We start from the raw sequence: 26,611 nt of genomic DNA on the forward strand, positions 1-26,611 counted from the left end.
ATCTCCTTTTAAACAGCAGTTTATTTTTTCTTGACCCTTTGAGGCCATCAATAGTGTGGGCTTAATTTGAGGTGCAGTATCTCTCTTCACTAACCAGAAGCAGTCAGTGGTCATTTCCTGATATGTAAATCATAAACTGGTCCTAAATCTCTCTAGGATGAAGCATTACTTCCTCTTTAATTCTCTATTGTATAGGCCTCTGGATTAGCTTTCCTAAACTATTTCTGCACAGAGCCAAACTACAGTAGCCATTGTAAAAATGGTGTTTACTTTGTGGTTTAAGCTGTAATAGTTTTGGTAGCTTGCTTTAGGGCTCAAAGTAAGACACTGATGTAAGTGATAACTGGCTAATAAGAACTATGCATGGAAGTTCCACATTTTTGCCACTTACAAATATGTAGGAAGAAACCAGTTAATACCATCCCTTAAAGGCAGACTTCAAAGTTGAGGAAGATGCTTCTTTATAGTACCAACAGAACACTAGACAGCATACAGATAAGAGACCAGGTCCCTGCCCTAAAGTCTACAGTTTCAGGCCCTAAGACCATAATAAACACTTCCTCAGACTAAATTCCTCGTTTGCTTACTCACGTGAATAATCCTACTGAATGCAATGTTCTTGCTTGTGTAAAGACTAGCACTTAATATTACCAACCCAGTCTCATGACAATAAATGATGACTTACATCTGTTTAACAGTTTGCCCCTCTAACCATTGTTACCCTTGCCCTTCTGCAAATGACTGGAAGTGCAATCATCCCTGTCCAATTGAAATCAACTGCATCTCCCAGAATGATCAAGCGCCAGATACTACTCTCACAGAAAAGCTTTCTCCTCCTTCCTGTCTTGTCCTGAACCTCTTGGATCCAGAAGTCTTGTCAGAACAGGCTTTTTTTCATAGAATTCCAGTATCTCCTACTTCCAGCTGGCTTGGAATAGTGAGAAACTAGGCCTCTCAATTACGTCGGTACTTCCAGTCTCTGGAAGCAAGTGCTGATGCATGAAAATAGGGGTAGTGAGCTACAGAAGTTACATGAGGGACAAGTTGAGGAGTTTGGCTAAGAGAGGCATCACTTATACTGGCAAATATCCTACAGAGGCTCTGCATGACCTTCTAATGTTACAGGGTAGAGCGACTGACTTAATACTTATGTTCAAAAGTTCATTGTCACTCGAAAGGAATGAGGATAGGATTGTCTGAGCACCTGTTTTAGAAATACAGGCGCAAATAAAATCTTAATCATCCATAGATTCTGTCAGCTCAAAAGCGGGTACAGAGACTAGGGTTTACAATAGACTAATCATTGTCTGGAATATCAAAATTTCTATAAGGTACTGAATGTTTCAGGGTTCAGATTAAAAATAGGGTGAAATCCTGGCCTCATTAGGGAAGTCTACACTGGAATAAGACCCACCTCATGGCTCTGGCTGGCCCATGTCAGCTGGCTTGGGCTGCAGCCTGTACTATTGCTGTGTAGACGTTTGGGCCTGGGCTGGAGCCTGAGCTCTGAGATCCCGTGAAGTGGGAGGGTCTCAGAATCTGGGGTCCAGACAGAGCCCAAACGTCTACACAGCAATAGTACAGCCCTACAGCCTGATCCTGAGTCAGCTCACCAGCCCAGCTGAAGATATTTAATTGCTGTGTGGACATACCCATTATAGCCAATGGGAGTTTCGCTATTGAGTTGAGCGAGATTTCACCCATTTCCCATTTTGTACAGCAGATTGTTTCTGGTTTCCCACAATCAAGTTTTAAACATTCAGCTTCACTTACATATGTAGCTAGTAACAAAACTAGGGCTAGGTCTACACTACCCGCCTGAATCGGCGGGTAGAAATCGACCTCTCCCCGAATCGACGCTCTTACTCCACCAGTGGAGGTGGGAGTAAGCGCCGTTGACAGAAAGCCGCAGAAGTCAATTTTGCCGCCGTCCTCACAGCGGGGTAAGTCGGCTGCGATACGTCGAATTCAGCTACGCTATTCACGTAGCTGAATTTGTGTATCTTAAATTGACTCCCCCCTGTAGTGTAGATGTACCCTAGGTTGCTGCTGTGTCCATGCCGAGAGCATGCTATACTGTAATATTTGCCCTAAGCTATTAAGGATGCTATGTAGCCGTTCTATTCTGGTTAAGTAGCACACTCAAGATATGTAATGTGAATTGAGATTGATAGATACATGAGGGCAAGTTGAAATACAGGAGTTGGCATAAATTCAGGACAAGTAAGAAGGGGCATAACCTAGTTAGTGACTGGTCAGTCAGCATCCAGTAGTATACAGGTCATTGCTGCTTGTTAAAGTGTCTTGCGTGCTTCAGTTCTTCTAAAAAATTTACACTAGCAGGTCCTTTAGTAGCTTGAAATCTTTGCACATGGGCTTATTTTTTATGGAACTGAAATGTTTTTGATATCCAGAATACATGAAGTTCTGTTTATGTATAGTGAAGTATAAAGGCCATCCATCCATAAATATCATGGTCAACCTTTAGCAAGTGTAACTATTTTAACATCTATGAAGGTATTCAATACCTGCTTTCTCTGAACTATTGCTGAACTCTTCAGGCTTACGTGGCTAGCATGGCAAATGTTTGTAATGCCATCTTCCTCTTACCCCCTTCCTTCCTAAAAGGCAAAGGGGAATATAAAGAAATATCTGGACACAGGTGCCACTGAAACAAACTGCGAGACTGAATGGCTGGACTGTAACTTAAGGAAAAATAAGTGTCATAAGTCAGTAGCTAGGAGCCCTACTGTTATCTGGTGTCCAGTGTATTTATTTCATAGGGAAACCACTGAAATGACCCCTGTCACATCAGTACTAAAGCTGAGACACTTCTTACAGCTAAATACAGTCTCTAGAGTAGACCTAATCAGCTGTTAACTCAAAACAAAATTAAGTTTTATGAGTATTTGAGCCAAAAGGGGGTTCTCACCATCTGAATGGGTAGCTTGTTTGCTTTAAAATCCAATCAGATCACACATTCTTTTCTATGCCCACTATTTGGACTTTGTATATAATGCAATTATGGGAACAAATGAAAACCTTTAAAAATATTTTGGAAGTAAGCTAACCAATAGAAGGACTTTTAGGGGAATTTGAGTGCTCAAATTGCTTTGAGCTATGTGCTCTGGTATTTAAACATCATACAATCCTGCTCTCTCTCTCCCCCTCACCCCCCCCCCCCCCCCCCCCCCCCCCCCCCCCCCCCCCGACACACACACACTTCTGAGGGTGTCTTTTCCTCTTCAAATTTAAGCTAGGAAGATTTTTTTTTTTTTTAGGCTGCTCAAAAATTCTCTACTCTTACTTCTAAATCCTTCTTTGGAGTATAGAAAAGTTGCAGGATTCATCAAATCAGGGGAAGCATACATGGTATTTATTTCTTAACTAAACTGTCTTTCCCTGTTTGGGGAAAAACAGAAAGGTTATTGTTCACTAGAATCGTGCCAACTATGTAATCACATTTTTCAATTAAAAATAGAGCACTGTGTTCTAATAGGAGGCCAAGAATCCATCTTATTTGACTGTCTGGCTATTTAATCAAGCAGCTACTACTGGTGGCGTGTTTTCTCTTTTCTTAAAGAACAAATACAGCTGGAATGTTTGTTTAACCAATGTTTGTCTTTCAGAGGTCCCAGGGGAGATAGGAAGCTTGCTTAGGGATCCAGAGAACAATAATGGCAGTTCTCCAAACTAACATGAATTTTTAAGTACGCTGCCCAGTCAGATTTACCAGAAATCCAAATTTCACCATGATGAAGGCTGGCTATTGAATAGTGCTGCTTGGACTGCACAGCACTGGGGGAGGGTTATTTTCTATCATGGAATTAAAATGATTCATTTAGTTTAGGTCTTTACTTAACTCTCTCTCTTAATTCATAGCCATATTGCCCTTTATGGTTCTGAATCTACCACATGCCTATTGGTAATCATGTGTCAACCATAGGGTTACCATATCTAATAAAAAAAAAAGAGGACCCTCCACGGGCCCTAGCCCCGCCCCAACTCCGCCCCTTCCCACCCTAACTCCGCTCCCTCCTCCCTCCCACTCCCAGCCACACGGAAAGGGCTGCCCGAGCACTACGGCTTCACAGTTTGCCGGGCAGCCCCCAGACTCTGCGCCACCGGCCGGCGATTCCCCAGCGCAGCTGGAGCCCGGGAGGGGAAGCGCCCCAGCCGGGGGCGCAGGGTCTGGAGGCTGCCTGGCAAACCGTGAAGCCGGTAGCGCTCGAGCTTTGGCAGCCCCTATGCCTCCGGACCCTGCGCCCCAGCCGGGTACTTCCCCTCCCGGCTCCGGCAGCACAGGGTCCGGAGGCACGGGGGCTGCCCGAAGCCAGTAGCGCTCAGGCAGCCCGGCTCTTAAACAGAGCCGAGAGAGTCAGGGGAGGAGCAGAGCCGCCATTTTCCCGGACATGTTCAGCTTTTTGGCAATTCCCCCGGACGGGGGTTTGACTTGCGAAAAGCCGGACATGTCCGGTGGAAAAAGAGGACGTATGCTAACCCTAGTCAACCAATGCAGTGTAGTTATCCTGTTCAGAGAGGAGAACATTTGGAGAGCCTCCTAGTGGCTGGGCAAGTTGCCTGATCCTAAAGTTCAGACTAAAGAGTTGTAAACTAGATTCTACAGATGTGGCAGGCTAAGTTGTTCAAAGGGGAACCTTTTTTTTTTTTTTTTCTCCTCCCCCTCCCCATGAAAGATTCTGAAACCTTTTAACTTAAATCAAAATCATGCTGGAAATTATCAGACATTTTTGTTGTAAAGTCACATTTCCAGTAAACACAAATGTTCATTAACTTTGAACATTGATAAAAGTTTTGGTTAAATTGATAAACATGACATTTTCATGAAATTCTGAACATTAACAATTTTTGTGAAAAGCTTGAAAAAAGGCCTTTTGGGTCAGGAAGAACCTCTAATTAACCAGCAATAGTGACTTTTTTTTCCCTTCTGAATACAAAGTGGAAATCTAGGGATTTTGCTTAATGTTGTTGTCCTGAAGTGGCTGGCTCAAGAACAGAAGGAAGTTCAATGCTTGTTTTCAATGAGCTGGCTCTGTGTAAGTTAATGAAGTGGGTATCCAAAATCCCAGGGGAAAATGAAGAGAAGAGTTTGTGAACTATCTCAATAAAATAGTCAGGGAGTGAAAATGTTTTAGTCCCAAAGTATCCAAGTGAAGGTAACATAATAAAACATCTTGACTATACATAATAGTAGTAAAAGAAGAATCTCATTCTTATTATCACTGAATCCAATTTTCAATGATAGGTTAGACTTCTCTGACCTGTTCTTAAGTCACTTAAGCATCTCCTTCATCTGGAAGGGGGAAAGTGCCCTGTATCTGGCCTTGTCTTGAAGATGGCCAATACCTTTCTGTGGCTTAGAAAGGCTTATAAATTTTGCTGTCACTTTTCATTTTCTTTACATTATTTAAAAAAAAAAAAGAATCTCACATCTGGCACTGGAATAAGATGTCTTAAATAGGTATGTTGACATTTATATTGGTCTCACAGCTCTGCTATAGGAGTACATTAGTCTTGCCAAATTCTTATTAAATTCGTTCATTAAGGTGTGCCGGTTTTTGCCTTTTGCTTTGTCTTTTTTGTGCTGCAGCTGAACTAGGCCAGCAGATTTTGAGCTGTCTATTCTGTTATCTTTAGTATTCTTGGATAAACTGCCTTGACTCTTTTTCCACTCAATAAATGCTTATGGCAGTATATTCTCACATATTTATTTCATTTCTGTGGAAGCTATGTCTGTGACACATTTAATTGTGCTTAAAGTAGCTGCAGTGTTTCTGTAGCTTGCTTTAGATTTATGACAGATACATATGCATAAAGGTTGGGCCAGTGTTGTTTTTCCTTGTGTGGTCTTCTATAGAAACTCGTCTTTATTAAGGATCAACATTTTTTTTAAAGGCGCCTCAACATGATCTTGCGTTTAGTACCCACAGCTGTCTGTAGGCCACTTTAGTGGGACTGTAAATTATCAGGAGCAAAAATCAACACGTAAGACCTCCATCTGTCCATTCACAAGGTAAACGGACAGTTTGTCTAAATACCATTGCTTGCAATCACATTTATTTACACTGCCAAAAATGTGGGGTGAAAACCTGGTCTTTGGGGAACTGAATGGGCATTTAACCATTGACTGATTTCTGTGAGGTCAGGATTTCTCCCATTAGTCTATGGTAAAATCACTTTTTTCTAGTTGAGCTCTGAAATCAGATGGAAATTTCATGGTATTTCTGAAATATCATCTTTTTACTAAAGATAGTTGAGGAGAATCTACATTAAGGGTTTTTTTCTTTTCCCAACTCTTATTGGCTGTTTAATGTTCGCTACTCCGTGTAAACAACTTCTCTTCCCACTTAGACACACTAAACAGTTAAGTCTTTTTCATTCCATTACTGTTCTATTTGTAAATGCTGACAAAGTAAGACGCAAATCTAATGCAGCTGAATGCTGGTCTTAAAAGTGAATGTCAGGCAGCCAACTGGCTGCCTACTAGCTCTTCACACTAAAGTAGGAAAAAAGGTCTCCAATGGGAAACTCCCTTTCCTTTAAGATCGATGCCAAAAATCACTTAAGTGTACAGAAAACATCCTCCTGCAAATGTTAATTCAACATGGGACAAGACTTGTCATAGGACCAAAAAAGCTATGAATTCAATGACCAACTGGCTACCAAGGGAATCTTCCATCAGATGAACTTTATTCAGAGAGCTGTTTCTTAATTGCCCTCTTTCAAATTCTCTCTTCACAGTAATGAGGTATGAAGCTGTTGACCACCATCCATATGACAAAATCAGTAGTGCAGGAATGTTGGTGGTCATCTGTTTCAAAGCTGTCAGTTCAGTAGTCACCCAACTTCTTATTGGCATATAGGTTTATCTAGAGGTGACGTGGGGGGGGGGGTCATGTGCCCCTCTCCTCTCCCCCTCCCCCCCCCCCCCCCCCCCCCCCCCACACACACAATTTGTTGCTTGGCTTATACTGAATGTGCTCACACAGACTGAGTGTGCTCAGTAACACTGTTGAAGCCAGCTGCCCTCACTCTGCCCCCACATCGGGAGGCATGGGTAGTCTCTGGGTTTTCCTCTTATACAATGGATAAAATGAAGGATCATCTGCCAATGTACAGCTTGGAGTAATTTGCTTGTAACATCTTTCTTAAAAACTAACCAAAACTCATTTAACATCTCGCACACTTGCTGTGTGAAATTCTTGAGCTTTATAAGCTGTCGGTTTTGGTTATACAATGCTATAGACTCGCCTCTTGACTCTCCCAGTTGTAATGGCTGGAAGCCACCTGGCTGTTGGCAGCCGCTTCGTACAATCACTCAGCAACAGGAAGGAAGTCTCCTGACGCATACTCGGTACTGGTTGTAGTCTTTTACCTAAAATATGCCCGCAGGAGCACTTTCAACCTAGAACATTTAGGACCTACTGTACTCAAGAAGAAACCATTATTCAAAAAAATCTAGACATGCCAGCTTTCCACAAGCTGAGAGAATACATGGGTTCAAAGAATTCATTTTCTTGTTAGTAAGCACTGTCTTTTTCTATCCATGCTTAACAAGCCACTGGATGCTGAGTGAGAGGGGCATGGATATGCAACCTGGAATCTTGATGTCCTTCTAATTTATGCTGCCTTTATCTAATTTTGCTAAATAAGGTCCTGATGCAACTCCCAACTAAGTCATTTGGAGTTGGATGGGACCCATAAGTGGGTAGCTGCTTTCTGCACTAGCTGAGGCTTTCAATGGTAGCCCTCATGGAGCATACTGTAGTGATATGATGGGGCCTGGGTGAATGGGTGGCAAAGCCTGAATTGAAAAGGAATGATTTGTCATTCTGACCAAATGTGGATAGGATAAAGCTCTTCTGGCCAACAATTTTTTTCCAATATCCAGGAACAGCTGGGAGCCCAAAAGACATCCTCAATGCAAATGATATGAATAAAATTGTATAGACATGGCACATATCAACCCTGATGCCCTCCCCCCCCCCCCCCGCTCCATTTTAGAAGGGGAAAATTGACTGACTTTAATAAAGTACACACTACTCTAGCTGGCTTAATATTAAATACTGATGTGGTTCTGCACAAAGATGTATCGACTGGTCTGTTCCCTTCTAGTTGCTTAGACATAATTGAGCTGATCACACACTTCAAACTTCTTCTAATAGCTCATCTGAAGCTAAAGATTAAGGGACAACTCTCTACTTGAGTGGATTTTTTTTTTTAAATGACCAGATACACTTGTATTAGGCAAACAGCTTTTTGGGGAAAAAAAATCTCATCGCAACCAAAGACATTGATTAAAATGGCTTGTTTATGTAGTCTATAGCATTTAAAAAAAAAGTTAGGAAGGGGCTTCTGAAGGAAGTCTATTAAAATAGAAGATGTGTAGACTCAGATAATTACACAGGCTTATCCAGACCTATTAGAGTTGTACAGGCTATTAGATGACTGTGAGCCAGGTATATTGGGATGGGCACAAGAATGTGGCCTAAAGGCTAGGCCACCAGACTGCTACACAGAAGACCTGTGTTCAAGTTCTAGCACTGCAACTGGCCAGCCTGGTGACCTTGGGTAACTTGGCATTTTACAAATGGGGATCATGACAATTTTGTAAAGTGCTTTGACTCCTATAGATGAAACACGTTCTATAAGAGCTAGATATATAGTATTATGTTAAGATCATATTTCCACTCCTGGTCACACTGAGGATATGTGAGTTGAGATTAAAATATCAGGTTGGCTGATCTTTCTAGGTCAGGGGTTGGCAACCTACAGCACACGTGCCAAACACGGCACGCGAGCCAATTTTGAGTAGCACGCAGCTCCCTGCCATGGTCCCAGCCCCACTCAGCTCCCTGCTCTCCCCTGCGGGGGCAGGAGGCAGAAGCTTGGTTCTGCAGCAGCCAAGCTTCCCCCCCTCTCCCTCTTCTTTCCCCAGCGTGGTGCTTTCCTGCCCCTCCTCCTCTCCATCCCTGTGCCAATCAGCTGATGGCCCTAGCGAGGGGGAGGGGGAAGAGCGGCGGCGTGCACACCGCTCCTTAAAGCAGGCAGAGAGAGGTAGGGATGGGCCTGGGGGAAGGGGGTGGAACAGGGCATATCCCTTCCAGCCCCCTGCCATGAGCCACTCAGGGCAGGGGGCTGGGAGCACCCCCACCAGCCGAGCACCCAGCCCTCTGCCCTGAACCTCCCAGCCCTCTGACCTGACCCTTGAACCCCCCCACACCCAGCCTTCTGCTCTGCACCCCCAGACACCCCCAACCTTCTGTCCTGATCCCTGAACCCCCCCACACACACCCCCCAGCCCTCTGCCCTGACCCCTGAAACACCCTCCCCCCCAAGGTCTGGGGTCCCGGCCGCAGGCCCTGATCAGCCTGCTGCCGGCCTAGGTGAACAGAACCCCAGGCTGGCAGCGAGCTGAGCAGGCTGGCGGCGTAAGATCAGCATTTTAATTTAATTTTAAATGACACTTCTTAAACATTTTGAAAACCTTGTTTACTTTACATACAGTAGTTTAGTTCTATAAGTCTATATTATATAAACAGACCTTCTAAAAATGTTAAAATGTATGACTGGCACGTGAAACCTTAAATTAGAGTGAATAAATGAAGACTCAGGACACCAATTCTGAAAGGTTGCCTGTCCCTGCTCTAGGTATTTATAGAGCTGGTTGGAAAAACAGGAAGGGGGGGGAATCAAACGTTTGACACTTTCCTGTCTCTCATCCAAATTTTATTTGAAATTTGAAAAATTTTGACCAGCTCTGCCTTCAAAACCTCAAAAGTTCAGCCTACATTTTATTTTCATCTGAACATGTTCATCCATCTTAACTCTAAAATTATTAAGTATACACACAGAGCTAGTACTTCTATGTAGGAACCTCTTTAAGAATATTGATTTCTTCCTTCTCCCTGCATCAGGCTATACAGTACATGGAACTGATTCCAAAGGATATGCAACCAGTTGCCGGCACGGAAGGGGCATCCTATCGTCGTAGGCAGTTAATGAGGCAGCTCCCCATTTATGACCAGGACTCTTCCCACTGCCATGGCCTTGCTGAAAGTGAGATAAAGCTTATGGAAGATTTTGTAAAGAAATATAAAAGTGATGCTCTGGGAGTTGGTGAAGTTGCACTTCCTGGCCAAGGTGGCAGTGCCAAGGAGGAAGGGAAGCAGCGCGACAAAAATGCAGCTGCAAGTAAACTGCCCATTTCAACCAACGGAGCCCTGAGTGATGCACCAACGGGAGTGGAGTATGTAAGTGTCTTTTTACTTCTATGAAGTTCTTCTGGATGCTGACGTTACTGCGTGCTGATGAGTTCCCATTGCCCAAACAACTTTCAAAAGCACTCAGTGTTGGCCCAACCCTGCTCTCATTGAAAGTAGTGTTCGGAAACGCTATTTCACTAGGAGGGTGGTGAAGCACTGGAATGGGTTACCTTAGAGGTTTTTAAGGCACAGCTTGACAAAGCCCTGGCTGGGATGATTTAGTTGGTGTTGGTCCTGCTTTGATCAGAGTATTGGACTAGATGACCTCCTGAGGTCTCTTTCAAACCTAATATTCTATGATTCTGAGTGTTCACCCAACATTGATCATGTCTTAAAAGCTGAGTACCTAAATTTAATCATATGGAAAAAAGAAGCCTTGTTTTCATTACCTGCAGCTCCTATTGACTTCAGTGAGAGTTATGGGGTTCTCAGCCCCTTTAAAAATCCGACACAAGCTGTCTCAAGTTGGGCATGAGAAAATGAGGCACACGCACAGTTGGCGGCTTTATTTTACTACACCTATAAATTACTGAATAATTCAATTGGATCTTCAACCCAAATAAAAGTCAAAATAACTTAAATAATAGCAGGCAGCATTATATTTGAACATAATGCTTTGAACACATAACAGTGGAGGTGCTCTGCGCTGAAGTTACATGAGCAGTTATTTTTAGATATTTCACAGGTTTATGATTTAATACATCTGGAATCCATCATCCATAGATGTGCACAGCTGGGATTGAAAAATGCATTTCCGAAAGTATCCAGATTCTTTACCAGTCTTTTGTGCTCGGAGAATATAAATCTAATGTAACGTAAGGTTTAAAAGGGGTCTTAGGTGGGCAGCGTGATCATTCCAAGAAATGCCTGTCATAAAATATATTCATTGAGCTGGAAACCTATTTCATGCTGAAACTTGCCAAGATAACTTCAATGATTGATTTTAAAGCTGAAAAACTAAGGTGTGAATTTTTAAGGCAATATTTTCTTGTAATTATTATACTGCGATTGTAGCATGTCAAGTGCAGTCACTTTTCATTCCTTATCAAGTAAAAACATTTTAACTTTCTCTTTGTCCATGTCGACTAGTATGTAACTAGTCTTCAGAGTCTGGAATACACCTAAAGCTTGGTGAAGAATCAAACTAAAAAATTTAGTATCTGAAAAAGGAAGACTTCCATTAAACTCATTTATAAAAGCCATCTTGGCACAAAGAGCTTATTTAGACTGGAAGTTTGTCCTTCCAAGCAAATACATAACTGTGGTATTATTCTTCCAAGAACTTGAAGCTTTATTTTTGTTCAGGCACCAGCTGAAAACTGAAATTGTTTCAAAAATAGCACCAATGTCTCTCTTGTAATTAAGGTATCACATAGCTGAACTTTGAGGCACCGCTGTAAAATTCCACAGAAGGCTTTGCCATACCAAAGAATAACTGCACATTTCCCAGTCTAACAAGGGCACCCATTTTAGTATGATTTGATGCAGTAATTAACACAGCTGAACTGGCCTGAGTGGATAGGATCTCAAAAGCTGCATGTGTTAATGTCCTAAATTATACTAGCTTTCCTAGAACTGCACAGGAATGAATCCTGAAAAAGTCATTCTCTTACAGAAGAACAGACAATGGGGGTCTGATTCTCTAGCCTTTCTGTAATCACTGCTGTGAAAACTGGTAGAATTTTTTACACCCACTTCATACAAGTGTAAATGGGCAAGAAAAGTAGAATTAGGCCAGACAGAGATCAGGGCTGGCTCAGCCAATACTGAGATTCCTGCAACGCCAATGCTAATGTGACTATTACTCTTCATTCTCCAGTGCCACATGATGTGCTAAACAAGCTGCTCCGTGACAAGAGCTATGTGATGACATTATCTTGCGTCCTGGTCCTCTCTCACTGCCTTTGTTGGAGCATATCATAGATTCCTCCCTCTTCCTGTCCACACCAATTCACATTTTCCCCTTACTCTCAACACAGAAACATGCACACCCAGTACTGGGCGCACACTGTATTCTTCTTGCCTCTAAAAGTAGCGTGGATGAGGGAAGGAGGGTGTGGACTACAGCCATAATTCTGCACTTTGATTCAATGGCTTTATACTAGCAAGCGTCTCATACTCCAGTGACATTACATCTGTAAAAGAGCTAAGAGTTGGGCCTTGAAACTTGGGAATTGCAGTTTGGGGGCAAGACAAGCCTGTGGCTTTGCGGGTGGTTGGGGGTCCCAAATTTGTTTGAAATTGCTTGGAGGACAAATCTTTGTCTTTGTGCCAGGTTCCCATTCAGTCATGAATAATTCCCTGATTCTTCTTAAAGACTAAGAAGGGATGGCAGCTATGCACCGGGCTGCAATTCAAATCCTGTCCCATTTGTCCAGGCTAAGATGCATCTTTGTATTTTATTCCTGGAAGAGCCAGGCCAAGAGTGCAGCAAATGGTATTCTAATACAGCATTTACCTTCCAATTAGTGAGTAGCCAAAACAATAGGGGAGATCTGAACAAAATACAGAAAAAGCTGACTGAGAATGAATTTAAAGTTGCTTTAATGTAGGCAGAGAATGAAGTAAAAGGGATGTAAAGATACTAGCAATGCTAAAACTTAGAGCAAACTTTTGTCATTTAGACCGTTATCTCTCCTAGAGCCAAGTATTGCGATCATCTAATGCCACCATCTTCTGTGCATCTCCCAAAATCATAAAATGTAAGCCTAAATATTGCAACACCTTCACTGCATAAACTGACTTCTTTTTGTCTGTGGGATCTCTCGTTTCTCCCCTCCCTACCACTGCTTCTGCTAGGAGGTTTCAATCAAATCTGTTAAGCAATCTCCATGCCATCTGAAGCTGGCCTCAGAGAAGAGGGAATGTTTCATCTGTGGTCTTGGGAATTACTAGGACAGTAGGCTATACTTGCCAGTTTCCTGACACCCAAGATAATAGGTAGAGGATAGTGAGATCACAGAGTTTCCAGTCATTGAAGATATGAAAGTCAAGGTTGAGGGAGGAGGCCAGTCTTGGGATCTACCAGGGTTACAAAGTGTGAAATGGTAGGGTGTACTGTTTGGGGTTTTTCTGGAAATTCACTTCGGCATCGTTTTCCTTGTTTTCAGTACAGATGGTACAGACTCAGGTGTATCCAAAGGAAAGGTTAGCATGAATCCCAGCAGCCGATTTTTCACCGGGGCCTAATTCAAACTGACTTTGTTGTCAGGGAGATCAGATTGAAGTACAGAACTAAAACCTTGTGCAAGATGCTCACAGCTTTGCATTGTGACAACAGTAACTACATGGGACCATTCCAGTTCATTTATCTGTGCAGTATTTGGTCTCCCCTTGACAAACCCCTTCATATTAATTGCACGTATCAATTGGTGAATACCTCCCTAATACCAATCTTGAAAGTGCTGTTGCATGCTCAGGCAACTGTTTCCTGTTGGAATCAAAGTGTATAAAGCAAAATTTATTGGATCAGTGTAATTCTCTCCCTAAGAAAGGGAGCTGATCTCAACCACTGTGGCTGTACTTTTTTCTGCTATGGGGAGGAGTTCCGTAGCTATACCAGTACTGTGCTCCTACTCAATATCTCCTGTGAGACAAACTCCTTTTCTGTCAGGCAGAAAACAGACTATTTCTGACCCACCCAGTCTCAATAAATGTTCCAGTGTTGCAGCCAGCATGTTGGAATCAAACAAACCATACAGCTAAGCAGTCAATCAAAATTAGTCACAGTTCCAAATAGTTTGAGGCCAGCAGCAGTCTAATAAATATTCAGTGGTAACACAGACCTATTGAAAAAGAAAAAAAGTAGCTTCAACTGTGGAAACTTCAGTTGTAAAAGAGCTTTGAGAATGACTGGCTCTTTCAGAGGTCAAGTTCTGAAACAATTCAATATGGAGGAAGAGGGTAGCATTCAGTTACCACCAGTTACTACAGGTGGTAGTCACAAATGAAGAATTCACTCATTCCCAGAGAAATGGAGCTCTAAGATGAGTGCCTTATTATGATCCTACTAAAATGTGCAAAAGAGTTCCATTTACCACAAGGAAGAATAAGTGGAAATATTACTGTTTGATGCTTAGTGAAGACTGAATAATTGCCATAAGAGGGAACAGAGAAACAAGTTCTGAGTGTTTTTATTGGCAAGAAACATGAGCTTGAACCCAGGGAGAGGTTTTTTGCTTGTTAATGCTGTGGTTTAATAGTTAGATCTCCCAAAATCAGCAGAGTTGGGATGGGTCAGTTCCTGGAGATCTCCTCTATGAGGCAGCACGCAAGCGCTAGGTTGCTGCTGAATATGATGGTGAATTCACTCGATGGCCCTCTTCTCCCTGAGCCAGGCCAGAACCAGTGCCCCTAGACTGATATAGAGGGTTCCAGTGAAGTTTCCAGTGTTCAGATGGTATGTAAAACCCATTCATTTAAAGAATCCATCATACTTTTTGCAAGGACAGAGATGTTAAGTCTGATGTTCTGGCCAAAATCCAAGTTAAATGATGATTCTCCCTGGCACTTTCAAGTGCAGAAGTTATGCTTCACTTTCCCTTTATAAAAAGTGCAGCTGATGCAAAATATCTGTTTACCATTCTGGAGATGGATGAGTGAGCCCTTCTAATGTTTGTGTGAATATTTATTAGTGTTTTGGAACCCTTCAGGGTGAAAGGAATTGTAGAAATTTGACTGACATCCTTCCATTCCTGTATAAAAATTGCATGGGATGCCAAGTCAGGTCATATCTGTTCAGTTGTGTGGCCTTGCATGTCCAACATTCTGCTGTCCTCACTGGCTAAGATGGAGCAGAGGAGGATATTTGAACTCTGCAACACCATGGTCATGTTCCCAGCAGTGCTGCCCATACAGACTTCCCACAGGGTGTCTTAAAGCTGCAAAAGGGCAGTTACCATCATTCAGATCCACAGAACAGTAATTGGTATGTTTAGCAGCCGTGTTATTCTGAATCTATTTCCCCATGTTAAGTATCCTCACACCTTTTTGTCAACTGTCTGAAATGGGCCATCTTGATTATTACTACAAGTTTTTTTTCTCCTGCTGATAATAGCTCATCTTAATTAATTAGCCTCTTAGAATTGGTATGGCAACTTCCACCTTTTCATGTTCTGTATGTGTATATATATATATCTCCTTACTATATGTTCCAGTCTATACATCTGATGAAGTGGGCTGTAGCTCATGAAAGCTTATGCTCAAATTTGTTAGTCTCTAAGGTGCCACTAGTACTTCTGTTCTTTTTGAGTAATTGGTATGTGTTGCACTGCAGCAGAACGTACTGGGGTTTGGATGTGTTTTGCTTTGAGATTCTTGTTAGAGCATGAAACCGGAGTAAATCTATGTAAACTGAACCTGGGGAGGGATAAGGTTTGTACAAACCCTTGGAGGAAAAACTTTTGCAGAGCTCTGCTTTTGTTACAACATCACCACCACCTTTTCTATATGACTGCATGAGGGAAGCATTAACAATGAAATGTGACACTTCAGAATTCTGTCAAAAGAACTGAAGCCTGGAATGGTTCACTCCTTAATCTGTATGTTGGGAATAAACAATGTTCCTCCTATTCCTTAAGAATGTTCATTTTGTCAAGGATGATCAGCCACTGTTTCAACAAAGGGCACATATTAACCCCTGGGTACACAGGGTAGGTGTGCTTGTAGTGGAGGGGTGAAGGAACTAGTCGGGAATCTATCTGCATTGCTATTCAGATATAAGCACTTTCTCACAACTATAACCAAGGAAGGAGGCAGCAGCATGATGTTGCAAGCTTACATGCCACATGCTGGAAATGTTTGATTCTGGAAAAAAACATACGGAAGAAAACGTTAGTACAGCAGAGTGCTCTGCTATAAAAGGGAGGGATGAAGACAATTCTGGGCAGTCAAGGGATGTGCTCATCTCAAAATAGTCTTTTCAATACTTGAGACTTGATTAAATCTGGTGGGTTCCTTTCTGTCGGGAATGAAGCGGGAGACATGAGATGAATATCCAGAGAAGAGATGGCTATTGCTCCAACTTTCCACTTGGTTGGGTGGTGGAATTCTTAGTGAGGCGCTCTGAGGAACCCCATCCCCCCATTTTCAGATTATGTGCCTGCATTTAGATTATCTAGATCTTTGGAAGTAAAGTCAAATGTTAAACAACTTAATATTTTTTTGTTTAAATTTATATAATTGCAGTCTACAAGGCTGCCTCTCTGAACCTGGAACATGATCAAACCACATGAGTCCTGCCCCTCTGCCCACACCCCTTCTTCAACCACAGGACTCTCTGATTGCCAGAGCTCCCAGCAACTGTCACTCTATACACAATGTTGGGAAAAGCTTTCTGTCTTCTGGTGCCCCACAGCTAGAGACACACACAAACGAAATGGCTGTTTGCTGTAAACATGAGTTGGAGTTTTGAATTTTAATTCCTAACTTCTGATCCTCCACAACTCTTGCCACACTAAACTCTGTGAAATAGTTAGTGGGATTGTTTCACTGAGAAACAATTAATCAGGCGGAGTAATTTAAATCACAACATGTGTGAGACAAGTTGCTTAAGCAGTACATCTTGTTTTGATGAAACTTTAACCAGTGCTTCAAAGACTGCTGGTAGAAAATTGCCTTACAGCCAAAGGCTGTGCTGGATGAAATTCCAGCTGCCACTTAAAGCACTTCGTTTGACTGAAAAACTAAAATGCTGATCAAGTGCAGACTCAGCAGCTACGAGGCAGACTCTGTCCATCCAAAATTGTAAAATGGGAACATAAAGGGCAACCTGTCAGCCACAATAAAGTCTGTTTTTTGGCTGTAGAGAAGAGGTGTGTGGGGGTTTTTGTTTTTTTTTTAAATGTGTTTTTTAAATGACTGCAGGATTTCCCATTGTGGACTATAAAATAAATCCAACCGATCCTAATTATAGTATGAGCTCACAGATCCCCCTAAGTACCTGCAGGTAGCTTTCACTTCCCATCCTTTTGTGGACATGTGGCGTCTAATTCTCTTACCCTTCATTTACACCAAGGTAACACCACTGACGTCCAGGAAGCTACACACCTGTTTTAAACCACTGTATGTGAAAGGAGAACCAAGGCTCTTAATTTCTCAACATCTGCACAAAATTACACCTGTTAAGACATGCTGAATTTTTTGTTCTGAGTTACAGGATGTCATGTAAATGTAAAATCAAAACTGATCAACTCTGTAGATGACTTGCAGATTGGGGGAGTGGTAAATAATGAAGAGGCCAAGTCACTGATAATTGTACCCAATTTACCAATCTGTTTCACTAGGGCCAAGTTTTAGTTCAGGCCCTTAAAAACAAAGACTGTAGGCTGCATTTAACTCAAATTTATCAAAGAAGATTAAGGAGTGACTTGATCAGTCTATAAGTACCTACACGAGGAACAGAAATTTGATAATAGAGCAGGAGTACTTGTGGCACCTTAGAGACTAACAAATTTATTAGAGCATAAGCTTTCGTGGACTACAGCCCACTTCTTCGGATGCATATAGAGTGAAACCTATATTGAGGAGATATATACACACACATACAGAGAGCATGAACAGGTGGGAGTTGTCTTACCAACTCTGAGAGGCCAATTAAGTAAGAGAAAAAAACTTTTGAAGTGATAATCAAGCTAGCCCAGTACAGACAGTTTGGTTACAATTTGTTAGTCTCCAAGGTGCTACAAGTACTCCTGTTCTTTTTGCGGATACAGACTAACACGGCTGCTACTCTGAAACTTGATAATAGAGGGCTCTTCAATCTAGCAGACAAAGATATAACACTACCCCATGGCTAGAAGCTGAAGTTAGACTAATTCAAACTGGAAACAAGGCGCAAATCTTTAACAGTGAGAGTAACTTTATTATTGGAACAACTTATCAAGAACTGTGGCAGATTCTCCATCTCTGGAAAGCTTTAAATAAAGATTGCACATCTTTCTAGAAGACCTGCTGTAGTTCAATCAGGAATTAATTCAGGCAAGTCCTATGGCCCAGCTATGTGGATGTCAGACTAGATTGTTTCACAGGCTGCAAGATATTGTAATAATGTTAAATCTGATTAATTTTTCTCATCAGAAGGTTACAGGGCCAGATCTTTAGTTGATGGGAAATTCATGTAGCTCCATTGACTTCAGCTGGAGTAAGTTGACACAACTCCTCTGAATCACTGGCCCTCAGTTCTCATCCTGGGGTAGCAAGAATGTTGCTTTTCATTGGACAACTTTGCAGCACTGCCTGCATGACTCCTTGAGACTGGTTTCTACTTTTTACTTCTTGGTCATTTCCTCCAAAGAAAAATATCACCACAGCTGGCTCCTTTCCTCAGCTCTTCCAACTATTCTTGCTGAGAGTAAGGGGCGGGAGGTAACAACTTAAGCCTAAATTATGCAGCTAAACCAATACCTAAATTGGACATGTTTTATACAAGAATTCATACGTGTTCTGCTGTTAGGCCACTGATGGTTTAAAAACCAGAGATCTTAATCCTCCTACTGCCGGACATAAGCTGATTATCAGGCTGAGCCTGAGACCAGAAAGTCTTCCCCTCTTGGTATATTATTGAACAATTAGCAGCATTCCTGTCTAATTACTGCTTCCCCTGGAATATCTAAAAGTCCTCCGTGTTGGAGACAAGATGGACTATTTTAGGCTAGATGGATTATTGTACTAGTCCACCATGGCAGTTATCCATCAGTACTTACCAACTGTATAAGTAAGAATATAAGATCCAAAAAAAGCCATAAATCAGGAATTCCTTTTAAAAAAGCCACTAAAATATGCAAAATTCTTAGTCATGAATATGCCTTGTATTTACAGCAGGTTTGATTGCCATATGAATTGCAGAAAGTATTCTTGTCCAGCAGAGGGTATGATGAACTACCTGGGCAGTCCTCCTCTCTTCCCCCCCCTCCCCCCCACCCACACACAGTCAATAATCTGTTCTCTATTCTAGTGCTGCGAGAACTGCAAACAGGTGGTGCCTACGGACTGCCCTGTGGTGTACGTGGACAGAGCGGGCTACGATCACCAGTGGCACCCAGGCTGTTTTGTATGCTACAAGTGTTCTGAACCTCTGGTTGACCTGATCTACTTCTGGAAGAACGGTGCGGTTTGGTGTGGGCGCCATTACTGTGAGAGTATAAAACCACGCTGTGCAGCTTGTGATGAGGTAGGGCTGATTCCCTGCTGCAATTCTGCTACCCCTAGGAAGACCGGCTTTCTTGGACCTTGTGCAAAGAGACCTGTGGGGCCTCCTACTCTTCTATGTTCCTCCATCTCTGTATACCCAGGAAACTTTCTCTTCTAGCTGCATCCTGCTCATTTGTGGGGTTTCCTTCCTTCCATGCATGCTTTGTGTGTCTGTGTGTTGCAGGGGGCGGTGTTTGCACACACATGCACCCCTGTTTGAGGTTCTGTGGACCTGGTGATCTTCCTACACGAATCAAGAGGCTCAAATACCATATGTGGAAGGTAGTTAGAGAATTTGTTCTCTGATGCTTCCCACTGGCTCCAGAAATGTCAAGGACAAGAAATCTGGCTGGTGAGTTGGATGTGCAGTATAGGGCTACTAGAAGAGCGAGGTCTCCATGCAGTTAGATAGCAGTGAGGGTTATGAATTGGAATGGGCTTCATATGCTGTTCCTTTCATTGAAACAGGCACTTGTGGTTTAAATACCTTTTAATTTTTCAGGGGGTCTGAAGAGCCGGTATTTGAACTAGGATTAGAGTTAAGATGAGGTTCATGGTGTAGGGCTGGGTTTCAGGTATGGAATAGACAATGCAGAAAATGTTGATCTGGTTGTGTTATGTTTCTTGCCAACAAAGGCATAATCTTGCAAGTTTCCATCATCTCATGCCAAAATCTCCTCACAAGGGCAACCATTCTTGTGAGATTTTGCTCCATATTAAAAAGAGCTAATATTTCTCCTCTGGCTTTTGGATCTGGCCTAGAAGCAAAATCACTGGATAGACTCAAACTCTGATCCAGAGATTTAATCTCCAATTTGAAGTGGTTCAGGTCTGAGATCCTAGTTTGGGGCTATTTAATTATTAAGAAGCTTTGTCAAAAAAAGTCAACTGCTGTTGTCTCTATTGAATGTGGTCTCTCTTAAAAGGTCCTGGATAATGGTCTCATTGAAATGTAATCCAGTATCTTGAAGGTAGACTATGTAATTGTGTTCTCATGGGACCCTATATCTATTATGGGCTTGTCTACACTTACCGGAGGATCAGCGCTGTGGCGATGGATGAATTTAGCAGGTTTAGTGAATATCTGCTAAATCCACCACTGATTGCTCTCCTGTCGACTCCTGTATTCCACCGGATTGAGAACAGTAAGGGGAGTCGACGGGAGACTCTCTCCCGTCGACATTGCATAGCGTGGACCCCGCGGTAAGTAGATCTATGCTACATCAACTTGAGTTACGCTATTAACGTAACTCAAATTTGCATAGCTTAGATCGACTTTCATGCATAGCGTAGACAAGGCCATCTCATGAAGAGATACAAACCGTGAGATGCTTTTAGAGAGCGGCTCTGATACAAGTTGCACAAATTTTCTACAGTTTAATGACAATACTTCAACATCTTTTAAAGAATTGCAGTATTGCAGGGGGAAAGTCCTGCCTCAATGCAGGATAGAGAGCTGACATTGCTCCCTATTAGGAATAATAAATGGGGGTAATCAGCTCATTTTGTGATCATCCTACTATTTTGGGGTGGGGGCCAGGCTCATTTTCTAACTCTACTGGCGCAAATCTAGAGTAACATCATTTTACTCTGTGTAGATGCACTGGATTTACGTTAGTGTAACAGAGCTGAATTTTCCCCTTTTATTTGCATTTAAAAATCTCTGGGATTTTTTTTTCGAAGCAACATGTAAATGGTCTGCGGCTTTGGTTTCACCATCAAGAATGATCCCATGCTCTTTGTTTATGAGTTCTCCTAAGAACAGCTTCCATATCTAATAGAGACCAGTAAATGTGCTCATCTGTTTGTTTTTGTGCTCCAACTTGGCAAACTCCCTTTGCTCACCTAATGAAGGGTGATGGTTGGTGTGCATGAGGAAAAACTACGGCAATAAACAGAGGTATTTGTTTACTTCCACAGATAATATTCTCAGAGGACTACCAGCAAGCTGAAGGGTTGACCTGGCACAAGAAACACTTTACCTGCCTGGTATGCGAGACCCTGCTGACTGGCAAATCCTTCAGCCTGGATAAAGCCAAGCTTCTATGTACAACTTGCAGTAAAACCAAACATCCGTAAACACCTAATAGCTTGAGAATCCAAAGTCTGCTCTCATAGATCCAAGTTAGAATTGGTGTAAATTGACAAATATGTAGAAAGGGATGGAGGGGGAAAATCGCTGTGTGTTTTGCTCAAACTAGAGTCTGGCGGTTCACTGCCAGGCAACTAGAAACCAACTCCCCCCACCTTAAACCCTTAAATTGAAGGAAAATAACCCTTTTTGGGGAGGAAACAAAAAGGAAATTCACATGCTAGGGGACAAGAAGGAGATCTCAGGTCTCTTACTGGGAAAGAATTGCACTAACGCACTGGCATAAGTCGTTTCTGGGAGATCAGATCCACTAGGCTAAAACTTGTGATTAGCATGTGACTAATCTGAACCCAAGAAATCCAGAAACATGCAGACTTTTGGTTCAACTGTAAGATCTTGCTGCATCCTTTTTATAATGACGCATTTCGAAACCCCTTTTCTGGCATACTAAACCTATGGTCAATAACTAGTTTTATGGAGTACGTGTATTCATAGAAAACTAGCTATTTGTACTAAATCAATAGATTCAAAGAATTAAATTAACCTAAGAAATTGTTGTGGGTAGGAAAATTGTATCCATTGTGGAAATAAGCAGGCTTTTCCTTGTTGGTGTATAATGTCCCACATTTTCACTGTAATTTTGCCATATTAATTGCCTGCAAGAATTTTGGTTGCAGGTAGATTATTGCAGTCCTCCTTTGAGCCATGTATATCTAGGCTGATGGCAGAATGGAGTGATTATAAGGGCAATTGACTAATCCCACTATTTAATTGGAGTTTTGATATGATGAAAAATTCCTGAAAATTCTTAGACTTGTAGCCCCAAGGCTACAGGCTTTAACCTCCTACTCACCTCTCATCCCCTTTTATAGTTAGTGAATTTCTGGGAAGAGGCGTGGTATTAATGGGATGGCCTGAACAGTGGGATTTATTTGGATTTGTGTACCATTGGTTTTTGGTCTGGCAGTCTCACAGAAACCAACTTTCTCATCAGAACAGTCTTGGTTCTTGCTGTGCCTGATACATTAGGATAACATTTTAATGCTCCCACCCAAGAAACTGAAAAAGGATTCTTAACTTCCAGACCCTCCCAATGCTCTTATCAATTCCCTAAGCCCATCTGATTCTGGTAATAGACCAAAAAGAACATCCAAATGGTACAGATGGATGTAAGCCTGGTTTTCTATATTATATACCCAAATTACTCGCTAAAGAGAACTGTAATAGTTTGCAACAATATTCCCATACTAGATATGTAAAATGCTTGGGATTGCTGCCTAAACTTTCTTTAAACTATAGAAGATATGTCTTACTTTCAGCCAGACTAGGTATAACTGCATGCTGAGTGTGATCAATTTCTGTAATATTACTGAAAATGAAAATGTGGTGAATTTGAACATGCAACAAACATATTGGCATAAGCAGTTGAAAGCTGGATGCACATATCCAGTTCCCAGTTCTTCACACCTTTATTGCAGGCACAACTGCACACGCAGTCGCACCGCATGGGTGTACATTCTACATGTTCCAAGTGAAACCTAAGTTTACTCAAACCCAACTTCACACCTGAAAAGGAGAACATCTGCCAATATAGATGAATCAACATAAGCCTATATCTGGGAATAGGGGTGGGAATGGATAAATCCACATAGGGAGGTCTGTAAAAACCTAATGGGGACTCTTATGATGCACATAATAAAGGTTCTGTTATGAATGCCGCTGACTTAGTTGACATGTTTATAATTGGTATTCCTGGACATGCTTGGACATTTAAAAATAAAATCCTACCTCCAGGACTGATGTATTGTTAAGGAATTGTTAAGCTCTATCTGAATGAATAGCTTTGGATACAAGTAGTCAATGATCATTGAAAGTTAGCAATGTGTGAATGGAAAATAAAAACCAGTGGTTTCATTATACTGCACCCTTCATGTCCTTTATAGTATCCTGAATTATTGCTGCCCAATGTATGAACTATCTAAAATCCATCTGACATTTAAAAAAAAAACTCAAAACAATGTACTTCTGTACCTTAAACGATTAAGAAGGGTGAAAAGCACACACTGCATGCAATCGGTGGTGACAATAGCCTGAATCATGTAGAGAATACTCTTTCAATAAAGAAATTAGCAGCCAGACAGCATTTAATGACAGTATTCACTTTCCATTTGTGCACAAAGCATGCTATGTTGTAGCCAAATCACTTCATAAGAGGGAAATATGAAAAAAAGAATGTGTTGAAGAAACCTACAAATCACATGTAATGAGTCAATAAAACATTGAGTTCTTTTTAAATGTAGCAAATATCACTCTTGCCGTGAATACAGTACATCTTTAGTCTACCCCCTACAGAGTAATTGGTTTCTTCTTTTGCTTCAAGTAAACCGGCTGCTTATTCCTTGCATTATATTTGCTTTGAGATGGACACAGAAGCAATAGGCGTCTAGAGCCAACGATATTCAGGACAAGTTCAGATTTCATCTAAAAATGTCTCCGCTATTGCAGTTCATAAAGAGATTATATGTGTAAGGTAATCTTCCTCCTTTTAAAATAATAAAACCTGCTCAGCGTGAACATGAGGTGGAACAAATTGTTCTTGTTTTGATATTTCAAAAGACTTTTTGCATGGTGGTAATATGTATAAATGTCAAAGCCGATGAAGGCAGAACACTGGTGCCTTCAAGTCAGAGGACTTTAGAATCGTAGTGAAACTGTGGGAAGAAAACATCTTTTCAGATATTTTGCTGGCAGTAATTTCATTTTCTTTCGTGTACAGTTTGTCTTGCCCGGGGCCTGACTGACATTGGTTACACTGGTTTTGTACCTGTGCAGCTTCACTGACTTCTGGTGTGATTTTTTTTCCATTGTGCCACAGTCCCTGTGAATTAAGACAAAGAGGCAGTAAACTTGGGGGATCCAGCCACTCGATAGTCCTATGTGACATAAAATCAGCTCAATGATTCTAGGTAACCCCTCTGCCTGCCCTTACCCCTCCACAGCTTCTGGCATCTCAGGGTGTGACTTTGCAAAGGGCACTGGGGTAGGAAAAGCATGGCTACAGCTCAACTTCACTCTGTCCCTGGATGCCAGAATGACATTTGGAGCTATAGGCAGCCAGGCCAGAAGTGTCCCTGATGGGTTTGAAGGGCTGAAGCAGCCCCTCAAAATAGGGGGAGGTACCTGGGGGCATAAAGTATGATGGAGAAAATAGCTAGTCCTAATTTAAACTGGTATAGCAGGTCAGAGTTGGGCATGAAATTAGCTAGTGAAAGAAGCTTTCTATTTTCTACCCAGCTTTTTTGTAAGAATCTGGTCCTACGGATCCTTGATATGTGAGTAGTCCTTGCATAAGTAGTCCTAATGAATGAGACCATTCCCATAAGGAAGGGTTGGCAGAATCAGGTTCTTAATTTCCATTCTGAAACTTTGTTGTTGTTGTTATGGGCCAAAATATTTTGTATCATATGGGTGTAAGTCTGGTATAATTCAATTAACTAGTTATAGATTTTCATCTGTACAATTAAGAGCAGAATTTGCCCTAGTGTTTGAATTACTGGAATAAAATTTTAAGTTTAACTCTTCTAGAATTTAAAACAAACTTATTGTTTATTTTAAAAAATAATTGAATAAACTCCTGTTTTGACCATTCTCAACACTATTGTCTGCTCTTTTGTTACCAAAAAAAAAAAAAAGTTTGTTCTTTCTCTCAAAGTAGTGCTGTTGCGAGTCAAGCCAATTAAATCCTGGTTTGTTTTATTTAATCTCGCCAGATAAAATAGTTATTAAACTGTTTGCTCCTCAGTGTATTGTGGGCATAAGGTTCTGATTATGTAAAAAGAATCATAATGATTGTCTTCCACATATGTTTATCCTAATGAATAAAGATCATAGGCCATAGATTATAATACAATTATTTTTACATACAGTAGCAACTGTATAAACTTGTATGTAGCCTGTGCCTCCAACAGTGGTGAGACAAGATGGGTGAAGTAATATCTTTTTTTATTGGACCATCTTCTGTTGGTGAAAGAGAAAAGGTTTCAAACATAGCTCTTTTTCAGGTCCATTTGCTATTAGTGGTGGCTAGACTTATTGAATTAAACAATAACCAACTAATTTGATCACTCGGGATTACAAAATGCTAACAGCATGTTCTAGTTTGGATTTTTCTCTAATGATATCAGTAGATAAAAGCATAGCAAGTCCTTTCCTCTGAAGTTCCAACTTCCGATTTGTACACACCTCCCTGAGCCCTACAGAATTGGCCACCTCCCTCTTTCTTAGCCTCTGAGGCATTTGTACCAGTGTATAAAGCCACTCTGCTCAAAGCGTCTGTGACATTAAAAAGCTCATTTTTTCCCCCACATCTCAAATGTCAATATCTGAATCACAAGAATTATATGAACAGCCCAAAACGTCCTAGTCTCTTGAATCTCACTTTTCGTGTCAAAACATGAAGCCAGACACTAATCAGTAGCGAGTAAAGAAAGATATTGGCCTCTATTCTTTTATGGCTCGTCATCTAGAACAAAGAAGATTATCATAACTTCTTACACAATGTGCCATAGTATGTCCTCTGCAAGAAAGCTATATTGCATGATACCCTACCCATTGCAAAAGCAGAAATGAAACAATGTACACCATCTGTAGGATTTTTTTCCAGAGAAGGAAGAAAAATGAAAGAAGAATCTAGTATGATGATGTGTACTGTAGCTTAAGCTTTTTGAGGCAGGGGCTGTCTTTGTTAAGTGTTCGTACAACAACTAGCCCCATGGGGGCTTGTACCATGACTATGTCTCACAGGTGCGACAGCAATGGGAATAATAGCCCAAAAAAGGGTGGTACAAAACACAAACACTAAATGCCGTGATTGCTCTAATAAATTAATTCTTAGCTGTTCCAAGGTGCTTTGAGACTACCGAGAAAAGGTGCCTTCCCTACCTTGTAGCATTTTAGCTGACAGCCGCCGACTGGCATCCATTGAGTATGCAGTTGATTTTGTTCTCCTCCTCAAGCCAGCCAAATGGTCTGACATCAGAATTAC

At 41.6% G+C, this 26,611-nt stretch overlaps 1 protein-coding gene across 5 annotated transcripts in view; it reads left to right on the forward strand.

Annotated features, from left to right (window-relative positions):
• LMCD1 (LIM and cysteine rich domains 1) overlaps window positions 1-25,220 on the forward strand; it is a 69,936-nt gene extending 44,716 nt beyond the window's left edge. For all 5 annotated transcript variants that reach the window (XM_065550835.1, XM_008168058.4, XM_065550834.1 and 2 more), the window contains 3 exons: window positions 9,939-10,274; window positions 19,240-19,455; window positions 21,396-25,220. In XM_065550835.1, the coding sequence (XP_065406907.1) occupies window positions 9,939-10,274; window positions 19,240-19,455; window positions 21,396-21,554 (711 nt within the window). In that variant the 3' untranslated portion in view covers window positions 21,555-25,220. The remainder of the gene's footprint in view (window positions 1-9,938; window positions 10,275-19,239; window positions 19,456-21,395) is intronic.
• The last annotated feature ends 1,391 nt before the right edge of the window (window positions 25,221-26,611 follow it).

This window comes from Chrysemys picta, chromosome 7 (assembly GCF_011386835.1).
Source record: "Chrysemys picta bellii isolate R12L10 chromosome 7, ASM1138683v2, whole genome shotgun sequence".
Classification (NCBI taxonomy): domain Eukaryota; kingdom Metazoa; phylum Chordata; order Testudines; family Emydidae; genus Chrysemys; species Chrysemys picta.